Source organism: Rhinolophus sinicus, linkage group LG07 (assembly GCF_036562045.2).
Source record: "Rhinolophus sinicus isolate RSC01 linkage group LG07, ASM3656204v1, whole genome shotgun sequence".
NCBI lineage: Eukaryota > Metazoa > Chordata > Mammalia > Chiroptera > Rhinolophidae > Rhinolophus > Rhinolophus sinicus.
Window position 1 is genome coordinate 75,363,324 of NC_133757.1, and position 16,766 is coordinate 75,380,089.

The 16,766-nt window shown below is 33.5% G+C and overlaps 1 protein-coding gene across 5 annotated transcripts in view; it reads right to left on the reverse strand.

Moving 5' to 3' along the window:
• Positions 1-3,907: 3,907 nt before the first annotated feature.
• The window catches only part of FSTL5 (follistatin like 5), a 631,388-nt gene continuing 618,529 nt past the window's right edge, over positions 3,908-16,766 (reverse strand). For 3 of the 5 annotated variants that reach the window (XM_074337780.1, XM_074337778.1, XM_074337779.1), the window contains one exon: positions 5,565-6,418. In XM_074337780.1, coding sequence (XP_074193881.1) covers positions 5,716-6,418 — 703 coding nt within the window. In that variant the 3' untranslated portion in view covers positions 5,565-5,715. Of the gene's footprint in view, positions 6,419-16,766 lie in introns of all 5 variants that reach the window. The other 2 variants (XM_074337776.1, XM_074337777.1) reach the window with 1 other exon arrangement.

A 16,766-nucleotide genomic window follows, 5' to 3' on the forward strand; every position in this document is an offset into this window, starting at 1 on the left:
ACTGACATTTCCTCGTGCCTTAGATTAATTGTATGCACCTACAATAATATCACTTCTCCTACAATCCTCGGTTATGTGTATTTCTCTTAGACTTGGATTGTTAAACATATCTTGGCTTGGTATTTACAAGTCAAAATAATATATAATAATAATGGGTTCATAAAAATAATAGGAGGATTTAAAAATGGAAAATCTTTTAAAGAGGAAAAATCGAGACTAGACGTTTTTTGAGAGAATTCAGAAATACAATTTCTAAATAATATACCTCAGTGCTTCTAGTATAATAAGTACATTTATTTACTTTTCTATTACTTTCTTTAAACAATACGATTTTTTTTTGGATGGTATTCCAAAGTATTGGATGGTAGTCCAAATATTCATGACTAATAATATTAGCAAACATTGAAACTGAGCTAATAATGGTAGGAGAGATTGAATATAGTTGAATAACATAGTAAAAAGTTTTATGCAAATACGTAAGAGTAATAGCAATCAAAGGCAAGTTATATCATGTTGGATGTTGGGAGAAACATAAATTCATCAAACGATTGATAGAAGTTTTAAAAAAGTTGTCTCAAACCAGAAATACAAATTTTCATCTCAAAATATACTGATATTTCTGTACGATACTATAAATATAACAGTATTTCATATAAGCATGCTTCTTGTGGCAAGACTAGTATAGAAAGGAATCTCTGCCTCTATAAATAACTAAAAGATTATGTATATTAATTTAGAGTTTAATAATATATGAGAAGGATTAATCTTTACCATAACAAACACCATGTTTTACATAAGCAATTACATTAAATTTGAGATGGCAAATGTTTAAAAAGACATTATCTATCCACATGTTCATTGTATGTCTATTAGCTCTAATACATTAGAGAATTGGAGAATATTAAATAGAAACCACCTGCCTGAACGGTGCTACTTTTAATTATCACAGTTTAATACCATTCAAGGCATACATTTTTGTCATAATGATTTAAGATTCTCAAAAAGTTAAACATATATTCTATAGAGACCAAAAAAAAAAAAAAAAACAGTTTGAATCTTATATCATCTCTTGTATTTTTAGTGACTGCCGAATATGTGCCCACTACATACTGAGCCTTTCTCTACATGTGGTATAAACAAAACAAACAAACAAACAAACAAAAAAACCCTGCTTTCATTTGGTTGCATAATATGTATGTGTTGAATGTAGTTATTCAGATAATAAACAATTACACATGTGAGATGCCAATAAAATTGTGAAAATGAATATCAGCAAAGGTGGATAAACATATTGAGAATTTTATTGTTACTGAACTCTAGTATAAAAGAATGAAGGTTAAAATAAAACTTTTCTAAGTCACCAATTGTAGCTGTAAATTATTGTAACATAGATGTGCAGTACGTACTAAATACCACAGAGACAAGAGCATTTTGGTGATGGATATTACAGAAAAGCTAAGTGCTTTTCCATTTACTAATAAGACTGTCTAATGTATTAAATGCAAACACACAAGAAAAAAACGTGCTGATATGCTCTGGTTAAGACTTAGTCTTCTAGGAACATGAGAAAATTTACCACGACTTAAGAGCATACTCACTTTAAGTGAAAACAGATATTTGATGAGGTCCTACTTTTGTTTTCGTTACCCATCCATACAGGAAAAGCTACATGGTAAATATATGGACAAGTGACATTAGAAGTGACTCCTTATGAGTTCTTAAAGTTGTAACACTGGGTTGTACATGTCATCTTACTTTAGAGTTGCATTGATTTCTATGATGGCAATATTGTTCTTAAAATTTTATCACTTCAAAATGCGACATATGGTATTATATATATATACATATATATGTGTATATATATACATATATATACATCTGACAACTTTATATATATATATCATATATACATATATATGTGTATATATATACATATATATACATCTGACAACTTTATATATATATATCATATATACATGTATATGTATATGATATATATATATATATATATATATATATATATATATATATATATATATATATAGTTGTCAGGTATGATTAAACATATTGTTTCAGCCTGTAAAATCATAGTGAATGTAAAATCCAGTTGAATTCACTTATTTTTTTAAAAGAAAACAACCCTGTGAAGAATGATTGACTGGAATCTGAAAGGTGATAAGATTCTAAATTGCATTTTTTAAAAGTGCTTCAACTTTACACAGATATAATTAACAGAAGATGGATTGACTCCTGAACACTTTGTCAGTTTGCTATACATGGTGACATTTCCCTGGAATTATATTCCATTGCCCAATATTTTCATTTAATTTGTCTTTTACTTATATACTCTTTTTCTCACCTAAATCTTTTTCTCCTTCATGGTTTTCTTATTTCTATTAATAGTCATGTTTAAGACCTGTTGTGTCTGTTTCTTTTTATGATCCATATTTATTCAGTTGCTATTGCAAGTATGGTTCCCTAACATGCCCTGTTTTATAATTATACTTTCAATGTAATAGTCTGATATTAAAGATCATAAACTTATATTGTTGCAGTAGCCTCCTAACTGATACCTTGTCCTCTCATTTCCCATTTGTTCAAATCTGCATTCCATTAAAAAAAATACACTTTAAAAGTGTCATTTTCACTGCCATTTCCTTTAAAAAAAATTATTGTTGAGTCCCTATCCTGTTTCCCTGAAAATAAGACCTAGCCAGACAGTCAGCTGTAATGCGTCTTTTGGAACAAAAATTAAGATAAGAACAGGTCTTATATTGTATTATATAAGACCCGGTCTTATATTACAGTAAAATAAGACCAGTTCTCATTTTAATTTTTGCTCTAAAAGAAGCATTAGAGCTGATTGTCCAGCTAGGTCTTATTTTCGGGGAAACACAGTATTTTCCGGATTAAGTCCAAACTGCTTAAATTGGTTTCATTTTTCACCTCCCTCCTTCCAAAACCTGATCATAGCCTACTTTTATAGCCTTATGTATATCACCTTCTTTACATAAATATTTACTTCTTCCTGTAAGTTTTGCTCAAGGACTATCCCACATCTTGTTCCCATTCTTCGCTTCACACCTTCTCTCATTTGATGCCCTTTATTACTATCACAATATTATCACCATAATTTGACAGAAAAAAAAATCACTTTGTTTCTATTTTTTTCTTGTTTTTCCTTCTTTTTCTTTTCTTTTCTTTTTTTTTTTTTTTTTTTTGCTATCACTTCCTTCTCTTGCCTGTTAAAAGTCTACTTTGTAATGTTAGAGCTTCTTTACAGAGCAGTTATCTCATCACTTTATTTTAGTTTTTCTCAGTTATTGATGAGATTATGATTTGCAAGACAGTTTCCTCAGACCATGCATTAAATAATGCTGATGCCCTGTATGTTAGCTTTTACTCTACCTTTCCTCCATCATCAAAGAAAAATATCTACCTCAGAAAATATTATAACATTGCATCTGCTTTTTACAAAGAACCATAAATGTTAGTATTCTAACAATTACATTGTTAAAAAAAAAAGAAAGAGAGAGAGAGAGGCTCAATATTTGCTTGGTTAATAAAAAATGATGTGGAAAGAAAAGGTCTTTCCATTGAGTTTACTTTTGATATTCCATTCTGATACTCATTCCCTCTATACACAAAAAGGAGTTCTAAAGACATAGACACCTCAAAAAGGATCAATTCCTTGCTTTAAACATTGAATATGAAGGAATATAGGAACTTAGAGTCGTTCATAAAAAGACAATCTAAATTGTTTTTTCTTGATTGCTTTAATTTCACTTGCTCTCTACCCCATCTCATTACTTTCAAAAAAATGCAGAATACCAGATTATGTCTGAAGCAATGGGAGAAAAAACAAAACATTGGCATGTACATTAAAACATTGACTAGTTCTCAAAGGTTAAAATGTAAGAGGTTTATTCTCCTTTTATCAAGCAATGTCTACAGACAAAGCATCCACATGGTGTAAGCTACCAAAGAAGGATGTATGAGACAGACTTACATTAAATCATCAGGTCACAGACACTTTATATGGTTTATGTTCACAAGGGAGAAAATTGCTAAAAAGGAAAGCAGATAAGTAGAAACATAAGCTGATTTTTGTTGTTTATTAAATCTACCTCCCATAATGTTTCCTTAAGCTAAGAAGAAATCTATTGTATCACACAGTTCAGGATGCTATTTACACGTAAGATATTACACACTATAAAATTTCAGGTTTCTAAGCAGTTTTACACAATTTAAACTTGAGTAAAATTTGAGTTTAAAAAAGACGTTATTGGATTACCTTCAGTAAATGGAGGTCATTTCAACAGCCCATTAGCATTTTTTAGCAGTAACAAAACAAAAATAACTAAAACAATTCTCAAAGCATGTAAACTATTACTTTAAGCCTGCGTAATGATCTGCTTATTTCAATAAACCAATTCTCTAGATTTAGTCCACTTCTACTGGCCTATTCTTTGCCTTAAAAAAAAGGGGGGGGGGCAACAATTTTTACTTGTATGTATGAGTGGGCCATTTAAGGTTTATGTAGGGGTTGAACAGAAGTCATTCAGGAAAGTTATTAAGGAATGAAGTTCTGGATGGGTAACATTTAAATAGCAAAAGCAATGGTGAAACACATCTTTACTCACCACTGTGGAGCTATCCCTTAATTCCCAACTAATTTTCCTAAAATACTAATACTCATCAATTCTCTAGCCAGCTTTTTTCTCCCTGGTGTTAATTTCTCTACATGTGGTTTATTCTAAGCAGACAGAAATAATGCTTCTTTTTTAGAAACGACAGTTCTTGCTGATGAAACAGTGGACTATATGAAAGGAAAATAATCTATTCTGCTAATAATAAACATTTGTAAGCAGTTGACATCCCAGACAAACTTGCATTAGAAATATAATGCACTCGTTAGTGATTGAAAGCAAAATGAACAGAGAAAACATTGCAAACATTTTTACCATAATTAGTTTTCCTCCCTTTCTTCCCATTTTCCATAGCATGCTGCAGATTTTACAGTAAGTGTCAAACAGAGTTTGTCACCTGTATACAACCGAAGACCAATTGATGCCTTTAAATGATATTTTGTTGAGGGTTACAAAATGACTCCAGGCAGGTTTTAGTGCAAGAGATGTTAAACTTTTCTCTTTTAATGACAAGAGATTTATAGTTTTGAGGGTGTTCAGTATGCAGCGTTTAGCCTTCCTTTCCTCTTGTGACATTCCCTTCAAGGCACAAAAGATTATAAACAGTGGATGGGACAGATTATTTGAATTAAGAATGTTAAGGTTCCACAATACCTTTGATTTCTGGTTTAAGCATACCAAAAAGAAAAAAAAAGAGATCTAGAAGAAAAAATAGGTAAGCCACCCTCAAAATAAAATGGTACTTAAAGTCATCTGAAATTCCCTGCAGTTGAGTTATTTTTAAGTACTTAAATTCTTATTTTGTTGGCTTAAAACACAATTATAGATTTGATTCTTGTCATTAATGTAGTTTCCCATTAAATAGTGTGGTAAAATATTCTAATCGACCAATATTACTAATTGTATATTTCTTTGCCAAAAACAAAATAACTATTTTATTTGAGCCAACCAAGTAACTCAGGTTTGACTAGGATATAAACTTACAAAGTTAAGCTGTGAATTTAAACAATGAATTAAGTGCAATGTACTGGAAAACTCTTCATTCCATAATTATCTAATAGGGCTCCTAGGCATCTCCAACCCAAATGACTGTATTTCCTTTCTCAACTTCAGTGATCTCACAGTTTAACTTATTGAGTCGTCCATCTAGTATAAAGAGAGAGTCCTTGGAAGGTGTCATCAGATATTGACCAAACAAGCCACTGTCCTGGATTTGCCTGTTCTTCCTGTTCCAAGGCCATTCTTCTGCCTTGAGGGGTTCCTTAAGGCTCTTTATCATCTTAACCTTCCCAGAGGAGAGCTCTACAAAAAGCACATCAGTTTGCGTGCTTGAGCTACCGTAGATGTTGTATTGGTGGGCTTCAGTAAAGGATGGCTGAAATGCCAGATCAGATATGTGCAGATTTGTGTGAATATCGAAAGCCTCCTGTATTTCTCCTCTGATGGTGATGTACTGGACCCTTACAAGCCCTTTCACATCGTTAACGCTGACAAGATAGTGACCATCTGGAGAGACATATGGAGTGCCCGTCACATCACTATTGAATCCAATGACTGAGTCGGTTACACCATCCACCATGAGCTGGGGTGGAATGGCTCCAGTGCTGTCAGGTTTGCAGCCAATAAAGTAGTATCCTCCCACGTGTGTATATGCCAATGATTGAGGAACACACTTATAGTCCTTCAAGTTAATTGTCTTGATGTATGACATGGTCTCAAGATCAATTTTTTGTAGCACGGCTTCATCTTTATGAAGAATAAATCCAAACCTGAGAAGAGAAAAACTGAAGTTAAACAGGAAACTGTAGAGTGATTACCTTAAAAATAAATAAATAAATAAATAAATAAATAAATAAATAAAGCCCTGTGGACAGTTGGAAAGGGCCATTAAAGTCCAGGTATTAACTGTCAGGCTATGCAGTAATTTGTGTCACAATCATATTAGGAGTACATTCAATCATGCTGCCCTTCTCCTTTCTCTAGGTTGTTCTTTCATTACAACCAAACGATCATAACTCTGTAGAAAGCAGAATATTTAAAAGTAATATATCTAGTTAATTGGAAATTTAACTTTTACAAATTTTACTTTTACCATAGAGAGTATAAAAGTGAACATCACTTTGTATGTTTCTAAACCTTCTGATATTGAACAAGCTTGGTTAACTGCTATGAAAGCCAGCACGAACAAAAAGGCTTGGATATTTATCTATTTTATTCACTTTGGTTACTTCTTATATTGTCTTATGATTATCAAATATATCTGACACATAACTATTTAAATAATTATCTATATTTTTCTCATTTTAATCTGCCTGGCAGGACTACCTTAATAGATGCAGATTTGTGTGTGTGTGTGTGTATGTATAGAACTATTAGACTTCTATATGTTACATCTTAGAATCACCTTGATTTAACTACCTCTATGATTTTAACATTTATTTTATTATAAGTTTTAAATACTAGTTATGTTTTTCAACCTCGCCATGCTTATATTGTTAATCTTTTAAATGATATAACTGCATTGTATTGGTTATCTTCTATTAAACAATGATGAACTTTGGAGAATTATGACATTTTTCTATTAAAGTCAATTTAAAAATAAATATTTTTCAATCTGTTTTGGTGGCCTCTTTAATTACTTCCGTGCTTTTCAAGCATTTGTCCTGAATACTAGCTGCAAATTATCAGAAGTCCCTGTGACAAGGGTAAATATATTTTGAAACCCTGACCCATAATATTGGTTGCTTCTTAGCAAAATAAGTAGGTTAAATAAGAAAACAATATAAAATAAGTAGGTTAAATAAGATAAAAAGATATTTTAAAAAGTAGGTTAAATAAGATAAAACAAGATTATATCCAAAATGGATATTGTCCAATGAAGATGGGAGGGAATTTTAGTTTTACTTTTGTTAGTAATATTGATTAAAGTTCCTCGTAACATTTCTGAAAGCGACATAAAAATAAAGATTGGAAATATTGTTACATTGATTGTGCTCATAAGTGAAAAAAAAGATGACTTTATTGTATTAAGACAAAACAAACCAAACAAAACCTGTAAAGATAGCCAATTACGTTATTGTCACCAGTGAAACTTATTTTTAGTATGCTAATTCCATGATTGAAAAAATGTCTATTTCCACACCTAATACAGAAATATGGTACATTCAGGGTAATAGCTCCTTAGAATTTCTTTTTTTTTTTATTAAATTTATTGAGGTGACAATTGTTAGTAAAATTACATAGATTTCAGGTGTACAATTCTGTATTACATCATCTATAAATCCCATTGTGTGTTCATCACCCAGAGTCAGTTCTCCTTCCATCACCATATATTCGATCCCCCTTACCCTCATCTCCTTCAAATATAGGCATAGGGCAAGATCAAAAATGTAAATCAACATATTCTAATATCACAAAAAAGAAGATGAATGTTCTCAAAAATCAGTCTCGTGTTCTAATCGTGTAAAGCAGGGAGTACCTCAGCACCAATATTTTACTACAATAGACATATAATTGTAACTGCTTCTATGTTACTACCTCACATAGAGTTGGTGAACCATATTATAATTTTAGCTATATATGAACATTTATGAAGACACTCTTTATTGTCTTTGGAGAGTACAAATTCTTCTACACAAAAAAAGAACTACAGGGCATAGGTACTCCTTTAAAAAAGCTTTCTTAAATATTTATTGAGCAGATTTTTTGGGTAGATACCCAGGAGAGGGATTGCTGGGTCATATGGCAATTCTATTCATAATTTTTTGAGGAACCTCCACACTGCCTTCCATAATGGCTGCACCATAGACACAGACAATAGTTTAGTGGTTACCAGAGGGTAAGGGGGATGGGGGGTGGGAGATGAGGGTAAGGGGGATCAAATATATGGTGATGGAAGGAGATCTGACTCTGGGTGGTGAACACACAATGGGATTTATAGATGATGTAATACAGAATTGTACACCTGAAATCTATGTAATTTTACTAACAATTGTCACCCCAATAAATTTAAAAAATAAATTAAAAAAAATATTTATTGAGCAAATATTAAACACAAAGCATTAGGAATAAATGGGAGATCAGCATTAAATCCCTTGCTTTCAAGGAGTCTAGAAATTTTGACTGATAAAAAAATTGAAAACCTGTTAGTAACTAATGCTTAATCATAGCATCATGCTATGATATTACTTACTTTAGTAACTATTTTTCTATATTTACTTGAGATAGAATAATCTTTTTGAAATAGTATTTCTAGTGTAATTCAGAATGGCATTTACCATTTCTGGATTCTCTTCTGAAACTTTCTCTTTTTCAGTGTTCCTAATAACTGTGCCCTTTCAGTAACACAGCTCGTACCATCCCTATTCAGGATAATGTTTTGTCCTGATCACAATGGTATAAAGAAATATTCATATTGATGATGACTTCGAAATGTTCCCATTAAAGTATCAATGTCCACAGCAGGTTTTAAATACTACCTAAATATTAAAGAATTAAAAAAATAATAACTCGCACTGAAAACTGAGTACTATTATTTTTGTGTGTCAGCATCAAAAATATAAAATCATAAATTTCACTATCCACTCTCATACTTGTCTTAATAATTAACTCTGACTATTGTAAGTGGATGCTTTTCCATTATTGAACAATCATTAAAGATATGCAAGTGTGTAGATGTATGATTATGTTTGATAATATTTATGAGATTATGAATTATGATTGAAGATACCGTCTTTTTTTTCCTCTTATATATTGTACATGTGCTCAGAGGCAAAAGCAGTAATATGCACATTTAATAAAAGCAATAAGCCAATCAAGTTTTGGAGTTTCAGTTCTCCTCATAACCTTGAGTCTTCTAGTCCCTTGGGCAATGTTTTCTGAATGCTAATGAAGAAGAATGGGACAAGTTCTAACTACACTTGGACTATTTTAACTGTGATACTAAAGAATGCACTTAAGTTTTCTGTGATACAATCCAGCTTCTTTTGGAGGTAATTAAATTTTTAAAAAACGGTCTGGTTAAAAATGCAAAAGCTCCATGTGGGGTGATAAAATTACATCTATTTTGGCATCCACACTATATGCTCCTTTAAGCTACATAAGCGGATGCATAAGAATGCCTTCAATTTTTCACTACTGACTTATTGGACAGGAAGTGGTGTCTCTAATTCAAAAATCTCCCCTAATATAGATTGATATTCAGAAATCTCCCATTGTTCATTAGTCTGTGATTAATATTTATGAATCTCTCAACTTTCATGCCTGTCAGTATAACAAAATCCTGCATAGTACTAAGTTTAACATAGTTTATCTAATATTTGTTAGAACATGTATAAGAAGTTGCAGGGTGTGAGAAATGAGAGAATTAAAGCTTACTATTGAAATAACTTCTTTTATTGGGAAGTTAATGCAACTAGGAAAGTGCCCTATTAGCATGTCATTGTGTAGATTTGTTGTTATATTTGGTGAAGACAGTTAGAACAATTTTTTTCTTTCCCAAATTATTTTACTTTTCTGAATGTTTAGTCAATCTAGTTTATTATAAAGTTTATTAAAAAGGCTCAAGTTTAATTACCGCTTTCCTGCTTTAAGGTGAGGTTCTGAAATGATTCATACATAAAGAACTTGTTTTGGATGAAGTAAGGGTTTTCAATCAAGACTATGTTAGTTTCATGATCCAGTTTTTCAATAGAGTAGATATGTGACCTTATGTAAAGTCCTTGACTTCCATGAGTTTCAATTTCCTCATCAGCGGGAATAAAATAAAAGTATAACCTTGCTTTGGGGACAAGCGTAAATGCGTGTTTATTACCAGCCAAACAGTAGATTCTCAATAAATAGATCTTGTCAGTACTTTACACCTTAACTAGCATAATTTTCCCATTATCAATCAAATAAATTATTCCCTATTGTACAATAGATTATTATAATCCATGGATTGGAAAAAATACAGAAAAACAATTATCAATTTTTCTATATAGCTAGTATGCTCACAATGTTAAAAATAAACATATAGTGTTACTCAAATGTGGCTTGGATTTTTGCATTTGTGAGTGCAATAGAGATCACATTGACAACAGAAATTTACCTTTTAAATTTTTCTCTTACTTGTACCAACGGGATCTATGCCCAGTCCTCACTTTACCCAATCACCAAATATCTCACAGTGTTAGAAATGAAGGCAGTCTAGTCCATGCCATCTTCTTCAGAGGTGCTGCTTCACTTCTTACTGTAGGCCCTGGTGTACTGAATGGACTTGAGCTGTGCACAGATGACGGAATTTGAAATAGGTACCCATCTTACTAAAAAATGTTCAGTAAAAGCAACTGAAAATGACGTGTCTGACTTTAGGACCCATATATCTAAGGACATGGATAGTTGCTGTCAGAGTTTATGTGATGGTAACTCAAGAGCCTTCCAAAGGAAGTTGTTAGACAGAGACGGGGAAAGGGCAGATATTTAGAGAAAAGTTAGATGGGAACAACATGAAGCCTAGTAGAGTAACTGATCAAAGACCTCCACATCTCACAAGACCAAGCTATATTTCTTGCATTTGAGTAATTATTGATTTCACTAAGTCTCTCGCTCAGACAGTCCCCAAATGAATCGGTTCACACAGAGTCTCACAAAGCAGTTTCCAAGTCACTGTCACCCTACTGCATCTGTCTTGTTCTGCTCCTGTTCTGCTTTCAAAAGATCACCTGAGAAGCTAGTGAAGGAATCTCACAAGTGCAATTACTGACCTTTACTAATTTGCCACAGTCAATGCCAACACCAGTGATACCCTAAACACTGGAGTGAAAGAATCCTGTAAGATTTGCAGAATAACAATTTTTTTTTTAATCTCCTGAGCCTTAATGCAATACTGTGTGTCCCCAGAGTCCTCACAGATTCTCACATGAACAGTTTTCCTTACTGCTGACTTTTAATATTTAACCACTGAGGATAAATCCCCATATTGGAAGCTGGAAAGGGTGCCATATGTTCCCTGTCCATTCCTACACTGCCTCTTTCCTCAAATCCTATCATCTGTACCTCCCCAGATTGTAAAGCGAGTCTTTCCATGTATATCAATGGATGCAAATAGGAAGTTGTAAGTGGAGACTGGGTGTATTGAGCATTGCATTAGCCAGACACACTATCCAGTGATTAAAGCAACATCACTGCAATCCACATCTAAAACAAAGGCATATCCCAAAGCTTCTCTAATGTCTCACTTATAGAAATCATTTTCTTTGAAATAAAATTCCAGAACAAAATAATTTGAACAGCCCTATGAATGAGTTGTACTGAGATTTTACTTGAGAAAAATCTACATCCATCAAGTAGTTAGTGTTTCATAAATAATAGTTGGCAGGATTATTAATATCTTGTTTTTTGAATTGCATTGTAAGTATCTTGTTTTTCCAACTGGAAGGTAAGACATGCTGAACAGATAAGAAACTAAAATTATAGCCCTCCCCCCCAATAATTACTATATAAGCCCACACATACAATGGGCTGTTGCAATGGCATCTGTTGTGTTACAGCCGACAGAGTTTTCACAGACACAAACCATAAATCTGACATGAGCCATCATTCACTAGTTTATGAATTCCTTTATATTTAGTTGTTTTCTATTATCCCACACTGACCCTTGTAAGAAAAGATTGAATGCTGTTCCTACTCAAGTACCAGAGGATTTAGGTTTTATCTGAACTTCACATAAATAGCTCAGTAAAACATACCTTTGCATAAACAGTGGTCACATTCATACTCGGGAGAGGGGAAGCACAGCGAGATAGCATTGACAGGTTTAGTAAAGATTTATAACTAGAGCAAGGACACAGTCCTAATTCTTAGATGTGTTTGAGAAATGATAGCACTTTGAAGTTTTCTGTTTTCAAACGTAGGTTGGAAAAGCTAAAATGAACCCACAGGATGCCCTCCTATCTGACTTTTATAAGTATATTATAGAAATTCTATATTAAAGATTTTAGCTACATTACTTCTTCTCTACACTCATTTTTAGAACTTTTTTTTCTCTAAGAAGAGAAGTAGAACGTGTTTCTGTACACTGAATTCTCTATTTTCTACCTTCTCGAATATTCGATTGTTCTAAAATGTAGGGAGTTTGATTCTTCTTGGGGAAATTGAAACATAAAGGCATAATTTAATTACAACATATTCAGGATGCCTGATTGCTTGACAGAATTAATATAGTGTCCATAGGTCTATCACAACTTATAATAGCTTAACTAAAGATTTTTCGACTGCAATGGTACAAAAGCCATAAGCATTCAATAGAAGCCGTACTTTGAATTTTGATCTTTTCCCCAGGCCAGTGACAGCAGTACAATACTCTCAGATGCTGGGCAGAAGCAGCAAACTGCAACTCCCCACCCACCACTTAGTTGCAGGGGCAAAAACTGGTACTCTACAGTGCAGGATTAAATGCACTTTCGACTTACTATCTTGCAAACGTACAATGAGTTTATCAGGACATAACCCCATCGTAAGTCAAAGAGCATCTATATACAACAGACAAAATTTCAAATACCAAAGTTCTCTACCTCTTTTTGAAGAGTTTAAGAGATTGGGGGTGGGGGGGGACAAACAAACAAAAACAATGATTAATGTAATCTACAAAACGAGCAGAAATATAATAGAAAATATCAATATTATGACTGTACAATAAATTATTAAAATCAGAAAAAGCAAAGAAATGAAAAGGAAAATTAACAAGCAAACTAGTGGCTCTTCCTCACATGAGACGTGGGGTTTTGATAGTCTATAAACATCAAAAGAATCAAAACTTCACAAATGATTAAGTGAATATAAATTAAAACACACACAAAAATGAGTTATTTCTTGTTACCAATCTATTTGTAACAATAATAAAGTGTGTTTACCTCCAACACTGGTAAGGGTGTGATTAAATATGTTCTCTGATGTGCTATTGGTGGAAGCATAATTGTTTTAGGCTTTTCAGAGAATAATTTCTTATCTCTGAAATTAAAATATGACTCTGCTTTAATGAGGCCATGATGTCTCTCCATATTTTCCCTTAATAAATGCTCATAAAATGACTACAAAGTAGTATGCACAAGGATATTCTTTGCTGCACTGGTTGCAATAAGGAAATTTAGCAATAATATAAATGTCAAACAATAGAGGAATGCTTAAATAAACTATGAACCATCCACCAAATAAAATCTCATACTGTAGTTATAAAAATGACAGTGTATTAGTAATGACACAGAGCTAATTCCAAAACCATTCATTTTTAAACAAGTAATATCTGATTAAAAAGAATACTATATATTTTAGTGCACATATATGTAATTGCTTCAATAAACGAACTGAAAGATAACTCAACAATCTGTCTATTCTTCTAAAAAGATAAGTGCAATGGATGCTTATAAAAGAAAACTTCTACGTAATAATATATATACTTCTGCATGGTTTGCATATTGCACATATGCATAAAAAGATATCAAGAAAACATGTGACCTTATTATTTTTCAACCAAATAAAAGTAGAGCAGTGAGATGCCATTTTCATTTCATGAATTAGGAATACATAATCTTAAAGAGCATTCAATGAAATTGGCACTTTCCTATATTACTAATAGCAGTGTAACTTCCATGTAGAAAATAATTAGTAATTAACATCAAGGATTTTTCACATATTTCTGCCCTTTTTAGTAGTAATTCACTTCCTAGTTGACTTTCCTGAGGGAATAATAATAAATATGGATAAAGCTTTATGTACAGATATTTATTTAGTGCTTATAATTGGTAAACTCAAAAGCCCGTATATAAGTGAATATTTATATACACAATGATACAATCACTTGATGCAATAGAATAGACACGCTTAAAATACATTATAAAGCACTAATTTAAGGCTAACCTTTATTCAATAGTTATATGAAAAGAGCACAGTATCACACGAATAGTATAATTAAACCATTAAAAATAAAATAAGCAAAGCCCATACATGAATGAAGATAAATATGCCTAAAAGATAACTTTGGTTAAGTTTGGAGACTGGATTAAGTTTATTTTATTTTAAGTCTTTAATCTTCATTTAATTAGCATAGTCCATAGTCTACTTTCATTATATATATACATATGTATGTATACATATATGTGTGTGTGTGTATTTATACATATACGTATATATATATATATATATATATATATATATAGAGAGAGAGAGAGAGAGAGAGAGAGAGAGACAGACAGACAGACAGACAGACAGAGACAGAGAGAGAGAGACAGAGAGAGAGAGACAGAGAGAGAGAGTTGAAATGATACCTAGGAACTCTAAACCCTCATGTAGCTCTCATGATAATTGCTAATCATGGTTTTAATCTGGAATATACATTTACTAAGTATCTAGATAAATGTACAAACTGCTTGGAGCTTCAAAAAAAGATTGATCGATGTAAAGAAAGACTCATCCTCAGTGAAATGTAGACAAAAAATAATGCAAACATTCTTCAAATATCGGAATATGTTTGGACATGAAATTAAATGAAAAACACATGTTATACAAAGAATATTGTACTAAATTAACCAAGGAGATGACGGAACAATAAATTCATAGAATAAGTAAGGAAGATATAGTAATTAAATAGCAGAGGACCAATAAAAAAATGTTATGGTCTGTAATATCAACAAAGAATTTGAGCACTAGAATAAAACTAAACATTTTCCAGAAGAAAATGCTTGCAGCTGTGATTTCAGTAGATAGAAGGGTAAAGCAGTAACAATTCCTTGAACAGCTGGAAACAGAAAAGTTTTTTCGATTACAGATCAAAATGGTGGCGTGAGGTGAGCCTCTGTAAAGCTCCCCTGGAATTTACAACTAATCAAACAACAATAACTCCACATAGGACTCCCTGCACAGCAGGCAGGCAAGACGAAGAGGCCCACTAATAAATTGACCTAAAGGTGGGCGAATCACATGAGCAGGGGAGGAGGGTAGGGTGAAGTGAGGAGACGGAGCCGCGCAGGCACAGGACACAGACCTACCTCAGTGCTCCGAGCTCGCTGCTTCCCGGAACTACCGCAGCTGCGGGAGAGGGAAGAACTCGGACTGCTAGGGCTCCGTTTATGGCCCACAGGGCTGAGGGGACAGCATATAAAACGGCTGAACCCATCGCTCACAGCAGAGACCTCAGAGAAAAGACTGAGGGAAGAAGGCTGAAAACAGTGCTTAAGCCCTCACTGCCGAGCAGAGAATGGAAGCCTTAGGCACTGAGACTGGCCGCCCCCTCCCTACCCTCCCAGAGCTCGCCCCACCCCCACCTGCCCGGTGCTAGAAGCAGAACAGTAACAGTGTCAGATCAAAATAACAAAATATTTGCTGTTCTGAGAACTGTGGACCGCAGACACAGATTCGCAGTCCAACTAGTTCTGGCAAAGGGGAGGGAGCTGTGGAAGCAGGACCGGCTGTGGTGGTGGTTGCTGCCATTGCTCTGGGCCACCTCTCACAACTCACCCCGACTCTGGCCCCACCTATCTGGGCGGATCCCTGCAGGAGTAAACAGAACTGCTGAAACATATGGGCTCTGAACCTGGTGCAGAAAGAGCTTTGGAACTTCAAAAGCTCTCCGCATACCCACACGGACACTGTGACCTGAGACCCAGGCAAACTATTAACAGAGGAGAAGCCCGTCTCCCAGGGAATCCCCCCATTGTGCGAGAAGCTGGAATAGTGCAGAGAAAACATAGCACTACCATGTGAGAGAGGAAAAAAAGTCTGCAGTTGGAGAGAAAATAAAACATTCTACCAACAAGTACTGGAAAACAAAAGCAAGACCACTTCCTAGCAACCTGTTGCAGAAGCCACTCCTATAGATGTCTAGGAAGAGAAATAATAAATCAGTAATTGCCATGAATAACCAAGGCAACAAGACAGCTCAGAAAGAAAGTGAAGTCTCCAGAAAAGGAAGGTAAAGATATGGAAATATGTGACTTAAATGACAGAGAATTCAAGATTGCACTTCTGAAAAAACTCAACGAGATGCAAGAAAACACAGAAAGGCAGTTTAATGAACTCAGAAACACAATCAAAGAACAACATGAGCATTTTACGAAAGAGATTGAAATTTTATAAAAGAACCAA